Source organism: Rhinolophus sinicus, chromosome 17 (assembly GCF_057876585.1).
Source record: "Rhinolophus sinicus isolate RSI-liver-muscle chromosome 17, RSI-T2T, whole genome shotgun sequence".
In the NCBI taxonomy this organism is placed as follows: Eukaryota; Metazoa; Chordata; class Mammalia; order Chiroptera; family Rhinolophidae; genus Rhinolophus; species Rhinolophus sinicus.
This window is the reverse complement of record NC_142517.1, coordinates 120,671,712-120,687,968: the sequence shown is the minus strand read 5'-3', so window position 1 is coordinate 120,687,968 and position 16,257 is coordinate 120,671,712. Positions and strand designations below refer to the sequence as shown.

Genomic DNA, 16,257 nt, shown 5'->3' with positions numbered 1-16,257 from the left:
AGTGTCAGACAGAGAAAGACAGATACAATGTGATTTCGCTTATCTGTGGAATCTAAAGAATAAAATAAACAAATAAAATAGAAACAAACTCATAGATACAGAAAACATTTTGATAGTTGACAGATAGGAGAGGGGTTGGGGGTGTGGGTGAAAGAAGGGGAAAGGGATTAAGAAGTACAAATTGGCTGTTACAAAGTAGTTATGGAAATGTAGGGTATAGCATAAGGGATATAGTCAATATTGTAATAACTACGTATGGTGTCAGGTGGGTCCTAGATTTGTTGGGGTAATAGATGGGAGGGGGTTGCAGGGCAGGGTGAAAAAGTTAAAGGGATTAAAAAGTACAAAATTGTAGTTACAAAATAGTCATGGGGATGTAAAGGAAAGCATAGGTAATATAGTCAATAATATGATAATAACTATATATAGTGCCAGGTGGGTACTAGTCAGGGGGATCACTTCCCAAATTATATAAAGTCTAACCACCATGCTGTACACCTGAAATTTAATATAAAGTAATACTGAAGGTCAACTGTAATTGATACTTTAAAAAGGGAGAAAAGAGGGAAGGGGAATAAGAGGTCCAGATTTCTAGGTATAAAACAAATAAGTCATGGGGATGTAATGTACAGCAAAGGGAATATAGTCAATAGTATTGTGATAGCGTGGTACGGTGTCAGGTGGTTGCTGGACATAATGTGGTGATCACTTCTTTAGGTATATAAATGTTGAATAACTATTGTGTTGTTGAAACTAATATAATATTGAATGTTAGCTTTTTAAAAATTTTATTGGATAACGGTGTTTCTCCAGGGCCCTCAGCTCCAAGTCATCCTTCAATCTAGTTGTGGAGGGCGCAGCTCAGCCCCTAGTCCAGTTGCCATTTTGAATCTAGTTGCAGGGGGCGCAGCCCACCATCCCATGTGGGAATTGAACCGGCAATGTTGTTAAGAGCATGCGCTCTAGCCAACCGAGCTAACTGGCTGCCCGTTAGCTATATTTTTAATAAGTATTTTTAAATAATAGTTTGTATTACTTTCCATTTTACGGTCAGAAGGCAGAAGTTGGGTTCCCTATGACAATTTGGGCTGATTGATTTGAGAGGTCTAATCTAGATAAAAAATATTTGCAAATATTGTCACCCAGTCTGTAGCTTATCTTTTCATTCTCTTAACAGTATCTTAAACAAAATTTTAGATTTTAACTTATGAGTTTTTTCTTTTATGGATTATGCTTTTAGTGTCATGTCTACGAACTCTTTGCCTAACATCAGGTCATGAAGATCCAAGGAAAAACATTCAAAATCATTTTCCTTCTATTTAAATCGGCTATTATGTTTTTCTTACCTCTTCAAGCAACTTTCTTGCTGAAAGTTTAAGGTAAGAAGTTCATTTTATCTGAACACATTTCTTCAGCTGCTGCAATCAAACACAACTTAATTACCTTGTCACTGGTAAAGGGCTTTCCTTGCTCGGCTAACAGATAAGCCACTTGGAAACTTCAGTTACAGCCTCATTGTAATTTTTTGGGTCAAGAAATCATGTGCTGAGCTATTCCATTTAAAATATTCTAATTCTTCTGACTGTTGGTTTCCTTTGAGTTGGGAATATTGTGATGAGTGCTTAATCTGGTAATGTCAACATACATTGTATTCTTTTAGCACAGCTGAAGTGTCACTGCAATGTAGACACAATGCTTTGTCATCTGATTTGATAAAATAACCCAGCCCAGTGAGCTTAACTATGATGTTCAAAGTTCACGTTTCTCTCCTTTTTACATGCTTGGTATTCACTGGTAATTAAAAAAACAAAATTTATGGTGCCATGATTCACGTGGCACGCAGAGCATGTCGCACTAAAACACCATCACTTATTTGTAGTGCATCCAGCAGCACTGAGGACCACATATGGTTTCTGTCACAACTGAACTCCTGCAGCACAAATACAGCCACAGGAACATGGAAATCAGTGTGGCTGTGTTCCAGTAAACCTTTATTTATGGACATTGAAATTTGCATCTCATGTAATTTCACATGCCATGAAAATTGTTTTTCAACCAGTTAAAATTATTAAAAACAGGCAGCAGACAGGACTTGACAATATAGTTAGGTTACACACACACACACACACACACACAATTGCACTCTGGGTTAAGTATAGCAGCCATCTGCATCAGTCAGCTGCATGGGGACGGCTGACCTATATCCCCTAACTTGTGTCGGTCTTGGAACAAGAAATAGCCTTTGCTTTATTACAGTGAGACTTTGGAATTCCTATTCGCACAGCCTATCCTAATTTTGCCTCATACCATCAGTCTGTGATCAGGTAGCGTGGATATAGCCACACTATTCCAAACAACGCTAACAGAAAGCCTCATTTTGCAGTGTCAAGCATTTATTCATTTGCCTTCCCATGTTATGGCAAGCATGCAGCTTGTGAAGTGTCTGGCTCCAACTGAACCTGGTCTGTAAATTTTTTTCATTTAGATCTTTTTGTTCTGATTACATTTAATACAACACAAAATAAAGTTTCCACATTTTGGTGTTTATTTTGCCATTAAAAATACCAATTTTTATGTAGTTGTGGTCACACTGATCATATAATTTAAAATTGTACCCCTTTATCACCTTACCTGCTCCATACTACTGGAAACATTTTATTGGTTCAGCCAGCTTCCACTCAATGCCAGCCTGATTTTTTCCCTATATATCTGAAAATCAAACCCATTCCACCCTGACGAATTTTCTGAAGACACAAATCTAGTCCACAGGAAAATATTCTTCATAATCACAATTTCAACTCTGTATCTTATAAAAACTATCCACAGCCATATGCTAAAGATGGGATGACCCCTTCCCAGCTCCACAGTACATTAAAAAATTCCTTACACATTAAGTGATGATAAACGGTCCCCACGCCCACGTGGGGTGGGCGTGGGGGTGACAGGCTGGGAAGGGGAAATATTCAGCATGTCCTGCTATATATACATGTATGTATTTGAGCACACATTTCCCTTGGGGAGATAAAACATGGCAGGGCCGGCCCAGTGGCTCAGGCGGTTAGAGCTCCGTGCTCTTAACTCCGAAGGCTGCTGGTTCGATTCCCACATGGGCCAGTGGGCTCTCAACCACAAGGTTGCCAGTTCAATTCCTCGACTCCCGCAAGGGATGGTGGGCAGCGCCCCCTGCAACTAAAAATTGAACACTGCACCTTGAGCTGAGCTGCCGCTGAGCTCCCAGATGGCTCAGTTGGTTGGAGCATGTCCTCTCAACCACAAGGTCAACCACAAGGTTGCCGGTTTGACTCCCGCAAGGGATGGTGGGCTGTGCCCCCTGCAACTAGCAATGGCAACTGGACCTGGAGCTGAGCTGCGCCCTCCACAACTAAGACTGAAAGAACAACAACTTGAAGCTGAACAGAACCCTCCACAACTAAGATTGAAAGGACAACTTGACTTGGGGGGAAAAAAATAAATACAAATAAAAATAAGGAACAAAAAAAAAACACCAAAAAAAAACACCATGGCAGTCTGCACTGATAAGCTTATCTGAAGCTTACCTGATCTTTTCCCGGAGGGAAAACCAGAGAAACATCCAGATTCACAAAGTTGAGAGGTGGTTCAAAAAGGGAGGCAGTTCTGTTATTCAACAAATACACACTGAACATAGTCTATGTATCAGGTACTATTCTAGAGGTAAAATATGCTTTGTATACACTTAAAGCCAATTGTTTCGCATATTATTATCAAAACATCTAGCCCAGTACCATATTAAAGATTTAACAAATATTGTATGAAAAAAATGTTTGGTGTCAGTTTTTAATGAAATCTGGATTAGCTAATAATAAAGCACATTTCTAGGGAATCAGAAACTTAAAAATAGTTGAGAAGGTGAAAACCTACCATTTTACTTCGAGACACTAAGTCCCACTTGCATACAAATAAACTGTAGAAAATGCTTCTTCGCTGGTCATTGCTTGAATCATGAAATACAATTCCATACTGACAACACTGATACAAAATGGTGGTTATTAATTCATGATAGCTTACCAAAAACTAACATTAGTAAAACAATCATATACACATAAATGAATCTGTATTAATACTTAAACTGCCTTCTCATTTTCCACGTAACTTCCAGTTTCAACTTTCTGCTGTCTTACAGGTTAAAGTGCGCGGTCTAACACAGACAACCTTACAGACAGTCAAGCAAGATTTTATTTTCTTTATTTGATGGTAACAGCAAAGACTGCAGTTTAGTACTTTAACCTGCAGTTAATGGTGACCCTTCCATCCAGGCAGAGTAACTACAGACAGCTATGAGATCTGTAAAGAAAACTAGAAGAGACTGGGACGAAGCGAGCGTGAGCCTGGCTACTGCAAGCTGGTATGGACTCAGCGCGGAGCAAGGCAAAATCTCTGGCTGCTTTCCTTACTGACGTGAACAGTGGGTCTTCAGATAATCTTGTCAACAGTTGCATTCCATTGTATCTGGTTACATACAAAATCAGCCCTCATAATAAAATTACATTTTCCAGAAGTATTGTATGCAATACATTGACAATCACTGATTGCTTTTTCTTCGTCTTTTTTTCCTTGACTGTGTAGGTGTTTCAGTCTCTTTTGTTTCTTCTTTTATGCCAGATAAGGGCTGTTTGAAAACTATTTCATTATCTTTATCATCATCTTTCATTTCGGCCACTTCAGATTTTCTTTTCTCCAAAAATGTTGGTGTACAAACTGGTGTGGGGCCCTGGATTGAACAAGTAAAAGATTATAATAAATGTGGGAAGTTATGAGGGATAACCGCCCCCCCCAACCTCCCTTCTATTTTTACAAGTGTGCCATGTTATTTTGGCCCATTTCCATCTTTTGTTGATACAATTGCATGTAATGAAGAGCTTATTAGGTGCCTAATAAACTTCGTATGAAAAGGCACAATTAATTGGAATATAATATGCTCCATTATAAGATATGAGGCAGAAAACTCTAATCTTATATTAATAAAAATAGTGGCCTTGTTTCTCCTTACTGACTCACTTTGCTTAAGAGGTAAAAACTGCAATAAACTCACAATGGTACCTTTTGCTAATAAGATCACTGTATCTGCTAAAGTCACAAGATTCAGTTTGAAATTTTAACAAAGGGACAGTAGCAGAAACTGCTTTTCCTCTTTCAAATTATAATATCTGATTCCCAGAATAGTGAAGACATTTTACCTGGCTATCCACAGTCTTCTCAGGAGTGTTAGGAGCAACTGAAACCTTCTTAGTCGTCTTCTTCTTCTTCTTCTTCTTCTTCTTAAGTAAAGCCTTCAACAAATTTTAAGAGATTTCCCCTCTGTGTATATATACCAGCTATAATAGTCTTGAATATACAGGTAACCCCTGTGTAACACAGTACTTCTGTAACACGGTTTCGTTCTAACACAGTTCAAGAATTGGGGAAACCCTCGTAACAACACGGCATCCTAGAACACAGTTTCACTCTAACAGGGTTTCATTCTAACATGGTTTGAGAATTAGGGAAATCCTCGAACAACACGGAATGTAAAGAGAGCTTTTAAGAGCAAAAAATATCTCAATCAGAATTAGGGAAATCCCCGAACAACACGGAACGTTATAAAAGCTTAGTAGTAATGACGAAGAAAACATTATTTAATACATGTTATTACACTTTTGGCGAAAATTGCTTTAATGAAGAGATTTCTCTTAATTATAAAAATTTAATAGTATGTTCTTTTAATTTTTGGAAACTAACCCCCTTTTTTGTACTAGTTCTTTATTTTGTATAACACGGATTTACATAACATGGCATTTTTAGGACCCTAACAACTGTGTTATATGGGGGTTACCTGTATTTTCTCATTTATCTTTCCCTAATACCTGGCATGTAATATAAAAAAAAGTTTTACCTGGCTTTTTGTAGATTTCTGAAGGTCAGTGTTTGATGCATTGCTTTTTTCCTCTTTATGCAAAATCTTAAGGAAACATAAAGAAGTTATACACTGGAAGTCTCACATAGTTACATTTTTTAAATTCACCATTAGATCCTTACACATATTATCAGGAAATCCTCCCTAAATGACAGAGCATTCCAATTTAAAATGCAAAACCCACAAATACAGTGAACGATCTTAGGTACAGGGCAAAACCAGAAGAGGGGCCTGAGGAATGGGCAGAAGCCGCAGAGGTTGAACCGAGGCCGAAACCTGGAGCTGGCCTATAGAATCCTGCTTCAGCTCCGAAATGGCTCGCAAGAGGAACAGGGCCCAAGGACTGTGACATCATTTTGACACATACTCTTAAAGACAATGTCTGGGATTTGGGCAAAGAATTAACCACCCAGAACTGGGCCAAAGGAGGGAACTCAGTCTTCTAGTTTCTGGCTAAAGTTAAAAGACCCATAAGCTTGGGAATAGGTGCTATCTCTTACCAACAAATTAGCTTTTTGGAAATAAGCTGACCGGGTTGATGGAAGACCCCCAAACAACCTTAAGATTTAGTCAAGGAAAGAAATATGGTCTTCACCTCTACTAGCCACACCCCAATGACCTACGTTCTTGTTTTGTAGTAAGACACATCTCTCCTTACCGTGAAAGAGAGAGGAAAGATTCAACAAGCAAGGATGTAAGAACTTGATGATAATCTGTGCTAACTCATTTTCATGTGAATAGGCTTGCTATATTTCAACCCTTGCTCATTTAATTCAGAGATGATACTTATTGGTTAAATCTAATATACACTTTAATACTTCAAATTTAAAAGAACACAACAAAATTTTAACTAGAATAGCATAATAAGGATGGTCAATTTATAGTCTTGACGTTTACTGACAACACATAATGAACCAAACATCATTTAATTCTGGTAATGACACCTTTAATAGCAATCCATGAACGAGCATTATGGTTTTTGCTTAAATAGTGTTTAACTTTAGTAACTAAAAACAGATCATGAAAATTTTGCAAATCAGCTAATCTCTTTCTGGAGTTTCCTCTTGTATACAGTGGAGATAATTAGATCTGCTCTGACAAACTTGAAGAACCTACAATACAATGCTTCAGAAATTAAGTCAAACCCTAGTATGTGATGAGCAGTGGGCCAGATATTTTATATATAAAATCATAAATATGTTACAGCTAGTGAGGTACAAAGACCACCCCCAAGAAAAGACAAAAATATATTTTATAAAGGCGTATTTACCAATGAAGGAAAATCATAATCAATTCCTTTCTTAGCTAATCTCTTCCTGAGTAATTTTTCTTTCTTTTTAAATCGTTCCTCCATCCGTAGCTTTTGAAGAAGTGTCCGGTTCTGATTATACCGTTTCACTGCTGGACATGACGGCTTAAATGGAACATGCCACTCTCTAAAAAGTTCCTCATGTACTTTCTCAGGTGGTATAGTATGACCTATATTTGAAAAACAGAAAAAGTTTTCAACCAAGTGGGAGGGCGAGGATTTTAAGGTTAACTTTAGAATTTCCCCAGTGTCATTCTCCATATCATTATCAAGATGATGTGTCTCCCACTTACACGGAGAAGCCTGAAGAATGAAGCAGGTACCCAGAAGAAAGTCATACAGTCAACAATCATTTGACATTCATCCAGGTGACATTCATCACTTACTGTATGCCGTGACGTGTTCTAGAAGCTAGGAATACATAAGTGAACATGACGAGTAGTATAAAGGACTGTCTTAGTGGCATCAAGCCTCTGGAGTTCCTGAAGCTAAGACTTACTTAGACTGTGACCTGCTGAAGCTCTCCCTTTCCAGTGCATATCCTCTGGACTAAGGCAGCTTACTGCTTACCTGCATCTCTCTGCTTCAGGGCCCTTTTTTGGCTGTGGAAGCACACGGGACCCCTGTGAAATGCAAGCCAAAACCCCTGGAATCAACCCTCAACCAATAGTGGACTGGGAGTTGGTAGATAACCCAGTTCCCTTGCCTGTGAGTTGGGATAATTCTGTCTCCCAGTGTTACCCAGCAGGATGGAGACCAGTCGCCTAAGCAATACCTTTATTGACTTCCTTCCCCTGTTTCACTTCTCCACTCCCTACAAGAGTTTTCCTGGGATCAGCTCCAAAATAAACTACTTTCACACACACACACAAAAAAAGTGGCTCATTTAACTCATATCAAAATTCAGAACCCTTCTGTGTTACCTTTCAAAAGTCAGATACAACATGGCATTGATCCTACACGTGCACTCCAGCCCATTTCGTCCTGGAAAGCACCATGTTTTTAATGTGTGAGTGAACCCACGGCCTCAGGAAGGCTACTGGGATTCTTTCACAGCAATAGGAACCGAGATACAGAGATGCTGCTTGGGCAGCCTCATCGCTGCTTGAACAGATGTGTGTGACTTGGGCAGCGGGGACAGTCACACTCCACCACGGGCACAGGGAGGCCAGAAACTTAACTCTGCCTCCCAAGGGCACTGGGATGCAGACACGGATGCTCTGAGATGCAAAGCCAACGGCTCCACTTTCTGTACGATGACCTTCCAATCTGGTGGTTGTCGTTCTCCTCCTCATGGCTTCTCTTGCGTAAGAGCTATGGCCAATGTCACTCAGACTGACTCTGAAATGTGACTCCTTACCTTTCATGCTATCCTATCTAGAACCCTTTAATGGTTTCTCACTGTCCTCAGGATCGATATTCTGAACTCCCAGATTTATAAGTCCTTCAATCACCTGACCTCCCCTCATCTCTTGCTACTTTCCTCACATTCCCGCAGAAGCAAACACTGTTAGTCACCTGTGGTTTTGCATTTGCTGTCCCCTCTTTACTCCCTCCCCCTACACCTGGCTCTTGTACTTCATCTCCAGATTCCAGTCTAAATGACACTTCCTCAGGCAACCCTTCCACGTCTCATCAAGGTGGTTAGCTGCTCTTCCTGCGTACTCTTAAAGTAACTCGTTCCATTTCCATCTCAGCATAAAACAGCTCTCACTCTGGGAGATTAAAATTCTAATTAGAATCGTCTGGAAAATGCACTGGAATCTTTGCACCATCCCCTGAGAGCCGCAGCCCAGAATGAAGTGGGGTGTCCAAGCAGCTACGCCGTCGTCCTTCACACCACAGCCACCCGTCAGCAGCAAGCACCCAGGCAACCCTAGCGTAAGAGCACTTACACTTCAAGAGTCTTTCCCCAAAAAGGTAGTTGTTCATTGTTTCAGCAACTATCTTGGCAACATCTTCAGATTCAAACTCCACGAAGGCATAGCCTCTGCTATTTCCAGTCTGCAATTAAAAAATCCATCACAAAAAACAAGGACAAGTAAACTAATGCATCATTAAACTCCGAAAATGCCATTAATTTAAATGTACACTAGCCTCATTACCGAGTAACGTTACAGCACCTTTAACTCCAACTTCAACTCACGTAATGCGGGGAATGTGATGGGAAAAGAAAAGATCCAAAATAGGCTGAACATGCTACTGACTTTGAGGTATTCCTGGGATTTTGATTACATATGGTAAGTGCACTACTATCATTGGAATTTACTCAAGAGCCAACAACACCCCATTGTATAAAGGAAACCGGGTAGGGCCCAACGTCCCTTACTCGTCATCGATCTCACTGGTAGTCACATTGTTCATGTATTCATAATACCAGGATATAGTAACACACTTCACAAGGAATGCACGTAATGTAATTCCCATTTTATATGTAAGAACTGAAAAGAAATGAACCCCTCAGTGTCTCCACGCTAATCAACAAAATGTTGCGTTCATTGTCATGTTTACTGGTGACTGGTCATCTAGTTGGGGCATTTCTCTGAAATGCCATCCTGTGTTCCCGACTTCCTTACCACCACAAAAGTGGACTTTCTCACCTATCTCAGTAACAAGGCTATGGGTTCTGGAGGCCTTGCCCAGGTTTGGATCCTGGCTCTGACACGCACTTGGCTAAGTAACATTTAAGCCTCAGTTTTTCATTCTATAAAATGGGGATAAAATAACCACTCTCATAGGGTTGCTATGAAGATATGAAGTGATCCACACTGCTCCACACGACGTCTGTCAAGTACTCAGTAAATGTTACTTCAGGGCGGCAGACTACACCTTCCCCAAATATGCTTTTGGCATAAGGATTGCTTTGAGTTGAAGGCAACTGAAAAGCAGTTATAAGAAAAGCTCTTTGCCCTCCCACTATTTGCCTAAAAGCAGGAACATACATTTACAAAGGTGTCTTCCTTCTTCTACCAGAAACACAAAAGTTGGAGGAATCTACGTAACAAACTTTACTAACTAGACTTTATCATTAGTTTCCCATGTATTTGCCTCCCTAGAAAATCAAAGCCCCTTTCCTCTGTCTTGTCACTTCTCGAAAAATGTATAGTTCCTTTGCAAGGAAGCTACATAGCACGAGTTCTAAGTACCTTTGAGTTATTCATCTCTGAGTGCACCCACGCGTAAACATACTTCTGTCTGCTTGTTAATCTTTTGTCAGCCCAATTTACAGGGTCCCAGCTAGTAGTGTAGTAGAAAAACATTTTTTTCCTCCCTTACAAATCCAATTATTAGTCACAATAACTAGAAATATTTTATAATCTTACATATTTTTGGTTATAGATCAAAATTGGTGATTCTGGAAATAAGAGAGCACTTAAAAGGGCTCATTTCCAGTACCAGCTGTGCCACACTAACTAGCAATTTGGACACGTCCATCACAACTCTGAATCTCAGTTTAGTGAACTGCAACAGAGGATTCTGATAAAAATTTCAAATGTTTGAGACTTTACAATCCCAACTCTGAGAGCGAGGGAAAAAAGGGTGGAATTGAAGAAACTGTGAAATCCAACTTAACGCACCCCACTATAAACTGATATAAACCCTTTGAAAAGTGATTTGAAAATACATACGAGTGTCCAAAAACCAAAAACCAAAACCTTTACCTAGTAATCCCATAAAGCTGGAAATGCCAAGCAAATAATCAAAACTGGGGAACATGGTAACTTTACTATGCAACAATGCTGGAAATGAAAAATTTTAGTGCATTTCCTCAAGAAGCTGGCTTTCTATCACACTACTGGCCTGAATAAAAAAGCCAATGTCACACACACACACAAAAAAAAATCTTAAGCAAAAAAAGAGCATGGAGACTACTGTGATAGGCTGAAGAGCTATACCAACCAAATGTAATGAGTGCACTTTGATTGGATCCCAGAACGCATAGAGAAAAAAATTAGCTAAAGACATTTGTGAGACAAAAATTAGCTAAAGACATTTGTGAGACATACTGACGATATGTGAAGATGGATAGGACATACTAGACTCTTGTTATGGTTACGTAGGAGAATGTCCTGATTTCTAGTAGATTTAAAATTAACTATTTCGTGTTAAAGTATTACGACTGCTACTTTCTTGAATTTCAACAAAACAAAAAAGTGTGTATGTTTTTATAGCGATGGGGACATGAAACTAAGAAATCAGGATCTTAATAACGGGTGAGTCCAGGTGAGGGGTATTATTTTATATTGTAATTATATTATCCTTTCTACTTCTCTGCAGACTTGAAAAGTTTCAAAATATAAAGCTGAGGGGAAACAATGACTATGTTGCAATATGGAAAAACATTTACGAAACAACATCCAACAAATGGCAGAAAAAAGATTTTAAAAAAGACATTAAGAAAGGGTAAAAGATATGAACAGGCAATGGACAGAAGAGGGAATTCCAATGGCTAACAGACACGCAACCTCACTAAAAATAAGGCAGATACCAAAACCATGACCATTCCACACTAAACAATCCTGAGGGGATGCTATAAAGCAGCATTTCTTAAACTCAGTTTGCCTTGGAGAGGACAATAAAGTCAATTACTAGGTCAGAAAGGTATTTCTAAAAAATTGAACAGAAAGGTTCAGTAGTGTCTCATGTGACTTTTACTTCAGTTATGTTTACACATGCACGTATGTGTGCTGGCTTCTGTTGTACAACTTATTTCTTATTATGGGGTCAAAAGTCTGAAAAATACTATTCTGGAGAAAGTGGCCGCCTACATCTGCACAAAGACTGTTCCTAGCAGCTTCGTCTATAAGAGGGAAAAATTGTAAACACCAAATGTTCAGTAGGAAGGTAAATAAACCAACTTGAGTCTGTTCAAGCCAAGGACACAGCAGTAACAACGATGGACCCAAGTGACACGCGTAAAGCCCAAGTCAGATTGTCGAATGAACGACGATGCAGAATGATAGAATATATAATAAATATAAATTTAAAACAAATAATATTATATAATGTATATTGATACATACAGTAAAAATTTCAAAACATACATTAACAACGAAAAACACTGTATTCATGAACAGTAGTCTCCTGGGATGGGGAGAAGGTGCAGAGGCCTGGCGAAGGCTACAAAAGGGACCTCTAGTCTACCTACAACCGCTTTCTGAAAGAACGAGGATCTGAAGCAAGTGTGAGAGCCAGCTGACATGAGATAAAGGGAAATGGTGGATACCTAAATACTCACTAAATCATTCTCTTATAGACTTCAGGGCATTTGAAATAACTTACCCACATAATAAATAGCTATTACAAACAGGCAAATGGAAAAAAAACAGAGGAACAGAGAAAATATGTTCTTTTGGTTCGGATAAGAAAAACACTACGGCGTTTTAAATTTAAAATCCCCTTTCATGTTGAGATGTTGCTTTGACAAAACTTAATACCTGTGGTTTTATGACAACTGGCAGGTGATGGATACTCTATTCCTTCACACGCCAAATCAAATATAAAATTTAAATTTCACCTGTTATAACTCAAGTGCAAAAATTGTATCAAGAAAAAATACACTCCAACAATGAGAGGACTCTACGGTTACAACCAATTAAGAGTGTATGTATGCGGGAAGGAAATAAAGTGGGCCACTCCTCTATTACTGAAACAAAGCACAGAAACCTTTTTAAATTAGGAGGTAGGGATGATAATAACAATAACACATACACACACTATGTAGAGGGCATTATTCTAAAAGCCTTCCATTCATTACCTTGTTTAATCTTTGATTAGACACTCCTAGGAGACTGGTGCTATTTTACTCGTATTTTACAAATCAGAAAACGAAAGCACGAAGAGGTTATATGATTTGTCCAAGGTCATACAACTAGTAGCCTGTAGAGCCAAGCCTCAAACCAAGGTAGTCTGTCCCCAGTGTCTGTATTCTTAACTATTCACTAACATACCTTTGCTATTATAGAGCTACCTACACCAGTGACTAATAAAAGATGATGTATGAACCTCCTCCTCAAACTGAAGTTCATGTACACCTGACTTAGTAGCCAAGAATAAATAGAATTTATTTACCAAAACTGTCAATTTAATTTGAGGACCTGGGGCAACTACTTTCTTTAATAGTAAAACAAACATTTACAACAATACCGATTTTGTTTTTGTGGTTGTTTCAGGTTCTAAACCTTACCCACCTCCCCGTTTCTGGTGTGAAGTCTGATAAGCAATAACATGTGAACATGCTCTCTAAACTGTCAAGGATGATGTAATTTTGAAAAATAAAACAACCTACTTCAATACAAAAATCTTACCCTTTTACTTCTGGACAGTCTGAATCTCGTAACGGTGCCGAACTGGGAGAAATACGCTCGGATCTGGGTTTCATAAAGTGCTGGAGGTAGGTGGCCCACATAGATTACTCCAGGAGTAAGTGTTTCTTTTCCTTGCTTCTGTTTCTGAAGACATAAAAACCAGGTAAATACTTTAATTAAAAAAATAATAATAAGGGGCCGGCCCAGTGGCTCAGGCGGTTGGAGCTCCACGCTCCTGGCTCTGAGGACTGCCGGTTCGGTTCCCACATGGGCTGGTGGACTCTCAACCACAAGGTTGCCAGTTCAATTCCTTGAGTCCCGTGGGGGATGGTGGGCGGCGTCCCCTGCAACTAAAATTGAGCACGGCACCTTGAGTTGAGCTGCCGCTGGGCTCCCGGATGGCTCAGTTCGTTGGAGTGCGTCCTCTCAACCACAAGGTTGCGGGTTCGACTCCTGCAGGGGATGGTGGGCTGCACCCCCTGCAACTGGAGAGCGGCGACTGGACCTGGAGCTGAGCTGCGCCCTCCACAACTGAGACTAAAGGGACAACAACTTGAAGTTGAACGGCGCCTTCCACAACTAAGATTGAAGGGACAGCAACTTGGCTTGGAGGAAAGGCCTGGAAGTGCACACTGTTCCCCAGTGGAGTCCTGTTCCTTCCCCAATGAAAAACAAAAAATTACATTGCCAACAAAACTTGCAAAACCCCAGCTCTCAGTCCAAGACAACAGATGAAGAACCTACCCTGTGTGTCCACTTACAAGAGCAGTAACCAGAGAATTAACTGCTTAATATCTATCACCCATGAGGACCATGGTCTTCTCAGCCCAACATCCAGCACAATGTAAATGCTCAATAACTATACGTACAATCAATGGCTAAGCAAGTAAATATTCTTTTTGTTTAATTAGGGAATATTGGGAAACTGTGTGTTTTTCCAGCATGTCAAGTCGTTGCTTTTCAATCTAGTTGTGGGGGGCACAGCTCAGCTCCAAGTCAAGTCGTTTTCAATCTAGTTGTGGAGAGCGCAGCTCACTGGCCTATGTGGGACTCAAACTGGCAATCTTGGTGTTACGAGCGCTGCGCTCTAACCACGGAGACATCCAGACACCCACAGGAGGCTCAGCTCCAAGCTCAAGCTGTTGTCTCTCATTGGCCCATGTGGGAATCGAACCAGCGACCTTGGTGTTATGAGCATCATGCTCTAGCCACTGAGCCAACTGGTCACCCCCGCAAGTAAATATTCTAACACATGATTTCAAATCTTCTGGCTGGAGAACTCCATCTAAACGTACCCTGCAATTTTGTACTCAGATCACCGTTGTGGATGAAAAAGGGGCCACATACTAAACTGGACAAGCTCAGGGGAAGCCAGCATGGTGGGCCCTACACACTCAGAGACTGAAATTAACCTCATAGGATGGTCTGAACAAATTCCTAAAAATGGGCCACGGTGGGAAGTCACATCCTTGGCCTGCAGCTTCCTCGACAAGTCAGTCTTTACCTTAAGTGAGCCTGTCCACTGTCTTTTTGCATCTCAGATAACGTCATCTTGTAATGTCAGAGTGATCCCCTTTTCCAGGACTCCTCAGGGCACACGCACTGCATCAGAGCAAAGGACCACAGAACCCCTCATTGTTCTCCGAGTACCACCTCTATGTACTGTAAGATGTTAATTATTAACTACCCTGTGCCCACAAATGTAAAAGTATGTGTCGCTCCATTTCACTTTATATACAATCCCAGAGATTTCCCGCTTTGCTTTTCTCCTGCCCCTTTCACTCCACCACCAATAGAGTTCACATAGCCAGCCTTACCTCTCCTCCTTTGATTCTAATGTATAAAATAAGCTGCAAAACTGCCATTCAATGGCACATTTTCTCAATTCTTTGTTGAGATTTTGCTTTTGGGCACTTGTCATCAGTTTGGCTCAAACTCATTAAAATTCTCTACAGACACAGGTTTACTCACACCCACCCAATAGAACAATTTCCAGACAACTGTTAAGCTTCACAAGGCTGACTAATCTTTCAGTATCTCAATTATCATGCCCTTGCCTCCTGCAACAAGAACTTAGGTGTATTTCATGTTAAAAAGTAAAGCAAATACAACTTGATGCCAGGGGCCCTATTCAGCAAATGGAACTTGGCGAATTCTCTTTTCTAAGAACCCGCAAAGCACCATCACGGCAAACCTCTGAATTCGGGGGCAAAGAGGAAGCGTGACAGCTCTAGTCGAGGGTTAATTTGAGGTAGAGAGGACCATCCCCCCAAACCGGCTCTCTTCCTGCGTCATCCACCTGAGCTCCATAGAAGGACCCTAAGGCCAACACGGCCAAAGCCATCACTTCCCGATCAGCATAAACCTTCCTCGGAGGAGTCTCGGCCTCGAAGCTCGTGAGGTCGGGTGATCCTGGAGGGCGAGGAGCGCCCGGGAAGGGACCGGCACAGGACTGCGCGCGGTCCCAGACACTCCCCAGACTCCTTCTGCCGCCTCTCCTTGCAGTCGGCCCGCGGCAGCCGCTCACCTTGGTTGCGCGCCGGCGAACCTGAGCCACCTCCTTGTGAAACTTGGCATCGTCCTGCGGGTTCAGGGCCAGGAGCGGCTTCGCGGGGCCTGCAAAGACCGCCATGCCGAAACGGTCCAAGCAGAGGCGCTCCACGAGGCAATTCCGGAAGCACCGAGCCCACAGCTCCTCCAAAGCGGAA

The 16,257-nt window shown here is 40.8% G+C and overlaps 1 protein-coding gene and 1 long non-coding RNA gene across 2 annotated transcripts in view; one reads left to right on the top strand and one right to left on the bottom strand.

Moving 5' to 3' along the window:
* The window catches only part of LOC148754844 (uncharacterized), a 27,227-nt gene extending 22,931 nt beyond the window's left edge, over positions 1-4,296 (top strand). Inside the window, exons 2-3 of the long non-coding RNA XR_016019753.1 lie at positions 1,241-1,379; positions 4,163-4,296. This is a non-coding gene — a long non-coding RNA (uncharacterized LOC148754844). The remainder of the gene's footprint in view (positions 1-1,240; positions 1,380-4,162) is intronic.
* NIFK (nucleolar protein interacting with the FHA domain of MKI67) lies at positions 4,208-16,257 on the bottom strand. Its single transcript, XM_019749091.3, has 7 exons — positions 16,077-16,257; positions 13,550-13,693; positions 9,137-9,245; positions 7,203-7,411; positions 5,912-5,977; positions 5,217-5,309; positions 4,208-4,750 (listed from the first exon to the last, which is right to left on the bottom strand). Exons 1-7 carry the CDS (start codon positions 16,179-16,181, stop codon positions 4,562-4,564), a joined length of 915 nt encoding a protein of 304 aa, XP_019604650.3. The 5' UTR covers positions 16,182-16,257; the 3' UTR covers positions 4,208-4,561.

Excerpts from the sequence above, each read along its gene's own strand:
- NIFK (XM_019749091.3), bottom strand. The coding sequence starts at position 16,181 with ATGGCGGTCTTTGCAGGCCCCGCGAAGCCGCTCCTGGCCCTGAACCCG. Across the intron at positions 13,694-16,076 it reads TTCGCCGGCGCGCAACCAAG|AAACAGAAGCAAGGAAAAGA; the intron begins GTGAGCGGCTGC and ends TTATGTCTTCAG. Across the intron at positions 7,412-9,136 it reads TGGGGAAAGACTCTTGAAGT|GTCATACTATACCACCTGAG; the intron begins GTAAGTGCTCTT and ends TTTCAAATATAG.